The 9,823-nt window shown below is 43.4% G+C and overlaps 1 protein-coding gene across 1 annotated transcript in view; it reads right to left on the bottom strand.

Moving 5' to 3' along the window:
• Positions 1-382: 382 nt before the first annotated feature.
• Positions 383-9,823, bottom strand: part of slc1a7a (solute carrier family 1 member 7a) — a 28,452-nt gene continuing 19,011 nt past the window's right edge. The window contains exons 4-11 of the mRNA XM_035635658.2: positions 8,980-9,022; positions 8,305-8,536; positions 7,888-7,987; positions 7,129-7,362; positions 6,655-6,849; positions 3,573-3,707; positions 3,230-3,329; positions 383-2,864 (exon numbers count right to left, since the gene is read on the bottom strand). Of these exons, the coding sequence (XP_035491551.1) occupies positions 2,598-2,864; positions 3,230-3,329; positions 3,573-3,707; positions 6,655-6,849; positions 7,129-7,362; positions 7,888-7,987; positions 8,305-8,536; positions 8,980-9,022 (1,306 nt within the window). The 3' untranslated portion in view covers positions 383-2,597. The remainder of the gene's footprint in view (positions 2,865-3,229; positions 3,330-3,572; positions 3,708-6,654; positions 6,850-7,128; positions 7,363-7,887; positions 7,988-8,304; positions 8,537-8,979; positions 9,023-9,823) is intronic.

The raw sequence follows: 9,823 nt of genomic DNA, 5'->3' as shown, positions 1-9,823 counted from the left end.
GGCAGTTGTTCAGTTGAGGCAGATTTTTGTTTGGATCAATCTCATCCAAAAATCCAATTTTAAGGAAAATAGTGCACATCAGCAACACTGCTACAGAATCAGGCTCGTAACTACAGCACTGTTTTCTAGTTTTACTGGTGGGAATTTAAACAAGGCCATTTCAGTTTTCTCTGTTGCTTTTTTTTTTCCCGCCCTCCATGCCCTACTTCCCTCTTTCTCCATTTTCCCTCCATTTGTCCATTTATTACCGACTTGATCCCCAGAACTCTCCCCGCTGGCCTCCCCCACTCCGCCCACCACTGGGCACCCTTCTGCCAGATCCAGCCTGCCCTCCTAATTGCTTCTATCGTAACCCCACCCCACCCCCCACCCCGTCCCTCTGCCAGGCGGCCAGCTGGCCAAATGGTAAATATCCAGTGGGCTGCACAGGCTGCGTGGCTGCCTGCCCTGCTCACCGACCATTTGTGCTGGGCTAATGGGATCTACAGCAACAAGCGCGGTGTGAAGGGTGGGATGAGATGAAGAGGTGTGTTGTTAAGTGCGGATTTTCAGTCTTGATTATCCTCAAATCAACTTGAGAAGCTCAGCCTGCGCTCGAACAGGGAACCTCGGCTCAGAGTAACACATAAAAATCATTTATATTTACAGCCATCAATTCTGCAAAGGCCTGTCTTTGACACTGGTTCTGTGGATCAGTCCTATGCATACATCAAAATTCGCAATCTGTCTTTTTCAGAAAAAATATGTCCTGCATCTATGAGATTGACAGTGAGAAAATGACTGACGCTGTGTGGTGGAGTGGCATCTTTCATGCAGACATATAGTAAGTAAACAAGTCAGCGCACAGAGCTGGACACACTAGAAGCAAGAAGTTGAATTTATTTTGGGGTTTAGGGTTAATTATGATTACATACGTGGTAATGCTAATGTGATAATAATTATATAATGTGCTGATTTGGGATTCTTTACTTATAGCCAACTTTATAATTTATACACGTGTGTCCTGTGGGTGACAAATTTATTTAAAATTTATTTTGATGGAATCCACAAATTGACTTAGATCTTTATGTGCACGGCTACTGTACGTTCAGGAACACTACCTCAACACAAGGACAGACTTCTGATAAATGCTGTGACGTTGCGCTGCGCAAATTAAAATTGAACTTCCGAAATTCAAAATCAAATCAAAAGGAATTAAGTGTGATGAAGAGTTAATGCATCCGACATCCCACTCCTCTGCCGTCACCACACACGTTTTCAGTTTCAACTGATATTGGTATATTTTGATTATGGCTGACATCTGTATCTTCTCAAGGTATTTTAAATGAATACGTTTGTAGCGGACAGCATGCCAACTGCATCAAGGTGATGTTTATAGGAGTAAACAAGGTTGAGGGGATAAGACGTGTGTGTACTGTTGACCTTCAAGGAAACAGATAGAAAAATATATCCTGTGTCCCTTCACTCAACTTGTATATGCTCAGGCATTATTCATGTACCTTTGACCTCAATACAGGTTAAGCCTTCTATTATCTACTTCATCAATGTGGACACTATCGTTACTGTCGGCCTCTGAGGATGGTTTGATCAGTGAGTTGGCAATTGTGCCTTTTGTACCGTGTTCCTAAAGGTTGTCTTGGTGATTGGTGTTTCTCTGACGCAACCCAATCTTGATGCAAGGCTGGCCCCCGATTCTCCTTCTCGGATTCTTTTCTTTAAACCTGCAGAGCGACCTTTGAAGTCAGAGGTCGTTTTATTTGTGGTTTTGGATTGACAAATGTGGAGCGGGGAAATATTTTTAAGTGTACTTAAATCTTTGAAAGCATTCACTAAGGCTATTAGAGTGGCCAATTTGGCTTGGAGACTTAACCTGAGCCCTTATTTTAGCCACTCACGCTTTGACTTGGATGGAGCCGGCCCGCTTGGATGCAGGGCAACAAGGCAGTGAAGACAAGTGTGAGGAAGGGTGGGAAAGTCTCCCATGTCTTCCCCTTAAAATATATATGTGAACCAAGCTATTGCATAGGTGTGTTCGAAAAAAATGGTTTCTTGTTGCACTTCAATAATCTTGCTTAGTCACATTTTGTCTCTCTGTTGTGCGCTTCATTGAGCCGGTGAATCGAGTTTGATTTTAGAGAACACGATTACAAATAATAGTGATAAAAAAACAAAACAATGACATGCTAAAAATATACCAAAAGAGATATGAGTGACAGTTTTGTGATTGTTGGTCTGTCCACAGTCCACGGGGGATAGGTTGCTTTTAATTGTATCCGTCACTAGCTATTGCGTTCTCCTTGTTCGCTCAGATCTGGGGTGATCTCGGTGAGTTCTCGTGGTTTAAATTGTTTGTCAGCCGGAGCGGCGCACTGTCACTGCTGGTGTCAAAAGACGCATCTGATTAATATGTACACTCACAAACAATAGTTTTTTTCCACCCTGCATTTCCTGCATCCCTCCTCCGCTCTCGGCCGCTCTCCCTCTCAGAGGAGAGAAGCATGGGGGCCTCGTCCCCTCAGTTCTTAGATACGTCTTTCCTCTCCTGCCCGGTCCTTCGGCTGCGGCTTTGCCAGTGACTGTCGGGAGGGCAGCCGCTCTTATACGTTAGTCTCCAGCCCGTTCATATCGACTGAACAGTGGTCCTTGTCCCTGTGCTCTCGCTTGTGATGCGAAGAGTGGCCGTGCTTCTTCTTCTCGGCCGGCCGAATCCCCTCCTCGAGCCGCATCAGGCGGGCCACGTCCGGGGAGAGGCGGTCGTGTTTGCTGCCCGGCGGCGGCGGCTGGTAGCAGCCGTTCTTCTGGTTCTGGTACGTCATCATCTGCTGGATGCTTATCATGGGCTTAGTCTCGCAGATCAGAGGCACCTGGTGGATGCGATGAAGAGAGATGACAAAAGTGTGCAACTTTACTAAATATCCTCATGAGCGCCACAAAACTAGTGACAAATTAAACAGATTTCAAACCTGGCAAGAAAGTAAATAAAATGCCAAATTCGTGGTTTAAATTTGCTGAAGATTCTACTGAACTGATCCTTCACATACTGTGCAAAAGAGGAATATACTGTAGTTTAAACTCAAACAATTTTCATCCGTAATGCACTTCTCTGTCTGTCTCTGTCAAATGAAGATGAGTGTTTGTGTCGAGATGAGCTTAAGAAGACCATAAACCACGAAATTGCGAATTCTAAAAATGATTGGCGGACTGATGATTTGGCCCTTGTTGCTCTCACCTGCTCCCCCTCTTTGACAAAATCCTTCCTGCAGATATGAGCCATGATGCCCGTGGCCAGGGCGTCGCCCATCACGTTGACCATGGTCCTGAATCGATCCCTGGATCATGAAGACAAAAGTCATTCAGTGTGTTAATGACGGTTTCATTCAGGTTTGTGCGATGCAAAGGCTTGGAGCCTGGTGCCATTTCTATGAATATTTTTAACAACAGTATATATACCATATAACCATATACCATGTAACTTCCAATTAAACATTACTAGACGACAGCTTAATGTCATACTCATATCCTGAAGACAGTGTGATCTGCTATTCATGCTGGAATGACTCGTCCTCACTCACAAAGCCCAATCAACAGCGATGATGAGAGTGATGTCATCGGTGGGCAGCCCCACGGAGGTCAGCACGATCACCATGGTCACGAGTCCAGCCTGTGGGATTCCTGCAGCACCTATACTGGCAGCGGTGGCAGTGATGCTGGGATAAAGGGTTGAAGAGCAGAGTGTTTTTCTCTTTTATGACAATGAGGGAAACCGCAGCACACACAGTTAGTTATTGACCTTTCGTTAATAACACTGACAGTCTGTCGAGCTTCCTACAAGTGCACATGGCACATGGGACTTTGATGAGTAAAGAAGAGGCAAGCTCCACATTTCTTGCCAGTAAAAAGTGATACGTTTCCGGCTGATTTACTTTAAAGTTAGAGACTTGGAAAAAGCTGTATTTTTCAATGACGGCGTACTGGGGCCATATTGAAGACAGAATTTCGAGAGCAGGGTTTTAATGTTACAAGTCGTTCTTGAGAAGAAGCAATTGGTGATATTGCGAGGAAAAAACACAATATCACAAGAATAAAGATGTAATCTAATGAGGAAAAAGTAAAAATATTTCAAGAAAAAGACAGAATACTACAAGAATTCAAGCTGTAATTTCATAAGAAAAAGAAAAAATCCCATTACTAGCCATTTCCTCCTCCACAAAAGAGCCAATTTCCTCCAAATCGTTCTTTCTACAGTATGGACATAGTGTCTTGCATAATCTTTCCAAACTCAAAACTGATAATTGTGTGGTGCTGATGTGCCAAAAGATGAAGCACTTTGTCATTTGTGTCACCTATATTGTCAGGCAACAGACTGATCTTCTGATATTCCCCCTATTGAACGACACCGAGCCCACTGCCTACCACCGTAGCTCGGAGAGCTTATGTTAGAGCAGACGAAAACACTGTTGAATTCATCCCTGACACGTTTCTTCTTGAATATATCTGGTTTTAGAAAAAAGGATACCCCACCCTCAAATACAGCCGCACAGACACTGTTTTATGTTTATAGATCCAAAGATTGACAGGCCTACCCTGACTACTTAGGATTGCTACGACAGACAGTTGAGGTATGGGGATAAGTGAAGGGGCAGTTATGGAAAAAAAAAAAGAAGCTTTTTATAGGCTTCATTGCTGTTGTGTATCATGTGCTTTTGATTTGGCATAGTTGTTTTTCTTTTTCTTTTTTCTTTCTGAACAACTTGGGTTCAGAAGAACCGAGGATTGAACATCCATTCCAGGGAACAATGAAGCCACAGCCCTGCCTATCCTGCCAATTGCAGTCTGCATAGATATCTAATTATCATCCCGGTTGTTTCAGTGAAATACACGGTTTTCTTGTGGCCATGTTACAAATATTTCAGTGGCCGCTTGCGGGGATGGTGGATGAGAGGGCAAGTTGGGTCCGGGCTGAGCATGCAGATGGAGCAGCTCCATGGTCAGCAGCCAAACGGCATGGGAACAGGATGCAGAGAGGGGAAAAAAATATTATAATTCTGCCGTGACAAGGGAGATGAGTAATGCAGGTCATATGGGTCTTACCGCCAAGGGATTACGAGGGAACGGGCACAGAGAGGAGCCACGAGGAGACGTCTGCCCTAATGTTATCATGATGGGAAATGTCATCAAATTAGTGCAGGGATGGGACTTTTTTCTGGCCCCTGATAGGTGGACTTGTTTACCTGGGGTTGAAAGTTGTAGGGTAGGGATTTTTGGTGGGAGGGGGGGTTGGTGTTTCTTTTGTTGGTCCCTCAGTCTGTCTGTGTGCCCGGGGCGTCCAGACTGATTTAGCAGAAATCAGATCAGACTAAGAAGCTCATATGAGGCGTAATCTGTGTGACATTTACATTTATGTGTATTGACTTAAATCCCATAATACTTTTTTTTTTATTAATTCAGAATTAAACCAAATGTGTGATGTTAGATTAATTCACATGTCGCACTCAAATCACCAAAGTAGGCCTGCATCATTTTTTGACCCAGATGAAATTTGCTTATATTGTCACACTTTAAGAAGATCTGTCCTCATTTGCAACAACTGCTACAGCTACTCAGATAAAAACCTAAAAGCTGTATATATATTTATATTAAAATCATTACAAAGTTTCATTTATTCACTGTCTTCCCAAGAATTACATGAGACAATTGACCTCTCTCACACTCTCTCTCACACACGCACACACACGTCTGTCTGTTAAACATGAAGCCTAGGGTTCTACTTGTGACAACATGGAGTTCTCTCAAGAGTATTTGCTGGAGGATTCATAAATAATAGATCACCTACGCATTTCAACAGATGCAACCATTAATATTAGTATAAAATATATTTGTGAATCCCTTTTAGGCCGTCACTGAACACATTTGTACATACTGAGCCACACATCCACAAATAAAGTCTCTTTCGTTCTCTGAAAATAGACACACGGGTACAATGTGGCACATGATGAGCAATAATATGAATTATACGATAAGTAGTGCTGACCAACTATTACACCCGAGGGTGTGCTTGACCTCATCATTATCATCATTATCACTGTCGTGACAATAATCACGCCGAAGTCCGCCGTTCGTGTAATATTGTTTCAATCGGAATTTGAGGTTTAACTTGACAAACTGTGACGGTGTTTTATGGTCAATTAATGAATATGCAACAATGTGCCCTAATTAAGCTTTTGGAAAGTTAAGTTTAGTATGTGCTACCATTCAGACCATTGAACAGGATAAACAGGGGGCATAAACAAAACTTTCAAAAAGTAGATTATTGTATTTAAGTGTGAATTATTTCAAAAGTGTAATCGAATTTTACTTTTTTTATTGTATAATTTTTATCTGCAAGAAGACACAGCCAACCGCCTGTTAGCTTAGCTTAGCACAAAGACTAGAAACAGGAGGAAACGAAGGACTGGGTTGGTCCAAAGATAACCATATCAACCCATCAGCATCTGTAAAACTCACTTATCAAGTTTTCAGTTGCAAGGTCATGTAAGTTATTCCGGCACCTTTTTTTTTTAAACCTCCATCAACCTGCTGACATTTTTCGAACATTTCATTAAATATAGTTGATGTTTTGAGTTTATTCACGTCCATCCTCATAGCTGCCCTTACCTGATTGTGATGATCTGTCCAAAGTCAAGCTCATAGTTATTCACTTGGGCGATGAAGATGGCGGCCACAGCCTCGTAGAGTGCGGTGCCGTCCATGTTGATTGTGGCGCCGACAGGCAGCACGAAGCGAATGATGCGTCTGTCGATGTGATTGTTCTCGAGGAGGCACTTGAAGGTGATAGGCAGAGTAGCAGAGCTGCAGCGGGAGAAGATAATGACAATCGGAACAGTCCACAAACAAATGCCTCCTACTAGAGCTACTAGAGATTATGCGATCAAAGATGTGCTCTCAATTGGGCAACAGGGACACAAATCGAAAAATGTACATCTTTCCAAGTGGCCATTTTGTCTCTGGGAGCGCACTTCTTGTTTTGTTGTTTTTCAGATTCGCAGTCCCCAGATTTGCAAGTGAATATAAATATAAATCCAATGCAGATTTTTTATAACTGTGAAAAGTCAAATCTTTTAGGGGTACCTGGATGAGGTTGCCAAGGAGATGAGTAGGGCCTGCAAAATGCCCCTGATGTAAACGATGGGGCTCTTCTTCGTGATGAAGAAGTACATGGCCGGGAGGATGAAAAGGCCGTGCAACACCAGGCCCATCACCACGGTGATGGCGTAAAAGCCCAGCTTCTTCCCCATGGCTGAGGGGTCGTCCATCTCCAAGATCTTCCCAGCAACCAGGAAGACAATGCCAAAGGGGAAATACCTGGGAGGGAGAGAAGAGAGGAGGGAATGAAGGTAGAGCACTTGTTGGTGGTTATCAGACACAAGATATGCTTTTTCTCAAAGAGCTATTTGTCTTCATGTTTGCAGTTGTCAGTTATGATGCATTCAGGATTGAAACTCTATGAAACTGTACACAAGTCTAACATTTTCCAAGTGTGTTAGAAAAAAAAGAGGAAGAAATCGTACGAATGTGGTTTTCAGCCAAAGCTTTGACCATTACACATTTTGTTACTGTACATAACAAAGGTAAGTAAGGTTTTACAGCCATGCTAACAGCATCAGATAAAGGCTAACACTGGATGCTGATCATTTCTGAGTGATCCATCCGAGTGAGTCTGGGACCTGGGGAACGAAATGAACAGACAGACCAGCGGACCAACTTGCCATGCACAGGGCCCAGCAGCGGACTGGGCTGAAAATGAGAGCGTCCTAATGCTTGATCCAACTTGGTCCTTGCTATAATTATCGGCTCACACATTTTGTTACTTTACTTCGGTGCTCTTACCAGATGACGATGGCGACGATTTTCAACACTGCCTCATTCAAACTCTGGCAAAAGTTGACCAAAGCACTTCCATTGGGTCCCATTCTTCCCAACATTATTCCTGGATTGAAAAAAACAAACAAACAAACCACCAACAACAACAACATATTAAGCATATAGGAACTGAACAAAATGAAAATATTACGCACGGCTCTGCTTCAGTACACTGTGTTTCATTCATGTATGCATGAACTGACGAATGTATGAATCATATCCCTGCAACACTGCATTCAGAAAATGAAAACCAATAATTGAATTATGCAAAGGTATGCATCTGCCAAGACTTCACTCATGTAAATATACAGGCTCACGTGTGTGCGTCGCACGTGTTGCCCACGTGAAGGTGTGCGTGCGAGCTCCAGGGGGCCGACCACTCACCCATGGTCGCCGAGAAAATGACGATCCCCAGCACATTCATGCCTTCGCTGGTACCAGGCGATGTTTTCATGATGACGTCAGGCGGCGGCGTGAGGTCCAGGGAGAAGTTCTGCACGTCTGTGCCGTTGTCGTCCTGGATGCCGTAGATGTAGACCCGGCGCGTGGTGGTCTCATCCAGGAGCTGGGCGAGCGTGGGTTTGGGGATGAGTTCTGGGACTCTCTGGGTTCGATACTGAAAGACAAAAAAGAAGGAAAAACAAAGCACACATTAGCATAATTACAGTAACACAACAGTGGAGCAGCAGTGGACATGGGCAAAGTAGCAGATTCTCTCATGATAATGACGCGCGTGGGCACGTTTCAGTGGCGTTACAGCAATCACATTATAGTAGTGGGCTGACGACGCTCACAATGTCTCACTTCATACCAACATCTGCAGCTGCTTCTATGGCACAGGGCACATATTTACTTTCCTATATGCCAACATCATTTTAATGAAAAACTGCTCAAACTCTCTTTGTATTAATCTCAGCAAGGAAGCAAACAAGCCAATTTCACAAATCCCCGGTGTATTGCTTTAGCCTCAATTTGACTAATTAATTTTTTTTGGCGTGTGGGTTGAACATCTTTTCCCTTTTCTTTCAGTGCGTCTTTGCCCTCATCGCTTCATCTCACCTGTTGAAATGTAGCTTGGACCAGGTTGGCTGGAAACATGTTGCTGTGGAAGAGAAATTGGAGAAATGTGTGAGTCCCTCAGTGGATGACATCTGCATGCACACTAAGTGTATTACATAAACCCTGGATTTTCATCAGAAATGTCCTCCACAATCTCAGAAATTAATGCATTGCAAGGTCACCATGAATATGAGTGAAACCGACACAAAAACGTATTTTGAATACATATCCCAAATTTCCCCATTGTGGGACGAATAAAGATATATCTTATCTTATCTTATTGAATGCAACGCATCATTCAGTGTGGATGAATATGTTTTCCCGTATCTCTCTCAGATTTCAGTTTTCAAAACTAAATTATTGATGTCATTGTTAAACCACTTACGAGAAGCACTGTGTCCATGGTCAGAAAGAATGAGTCAAAAAGTGAATTTACAAAATATTGGATTTGATAACTAATCTGCTAAAATTGAGCTACCTTTTTCTAAAAGGTTCGCTGCTGATGCTCTTCATGTTCATTAGTGAACAACACAGGGACGGCTGCGAATCAGGAGGCAGCTGTCCACTAAGCAGAAGGACAGATGCTCGATCACAGCTTCCTCCGGTCCGCATGGCAAAGTGTCCTTGGGGAAAAACACTTAAGCCCAAAGTGCATCTTATGGCTCCTCCGACAGTGTATGAATGTAATGGGAAAATGGGCTGTAAATAGCAGCGCTGTATGAATCACAACCGACTGGGATAGCTGGCCAATCAGAGCAGACTGGGGTTCATTCGGAGGAGGTAAAAGAAATCCAGGTGTTTTCAGACAGAGGGTGAAAAGGGGAGCTGCAGGAATGGGCGGTGT

This window comes from Scophthalmus maximus, chromosome 5, assembly GCF_022379125.1.
Source record: "Scophthalmus maximus strain ysfricsl-2021 chromosome 5, ASM2237912v1, whole genome shotgun sequence".
NCBI classification, from domain to species: domain Eukaryota; kingdom Metazoa; phylum Chordata; class Actinopteri; order Pleuronectiformes; family Scophthalmidae; genus Scophthalmus; species Scophthalmus maximus.
This window is presented reverse-complemented; position numbering and strand designations above follow the sequence as displayed.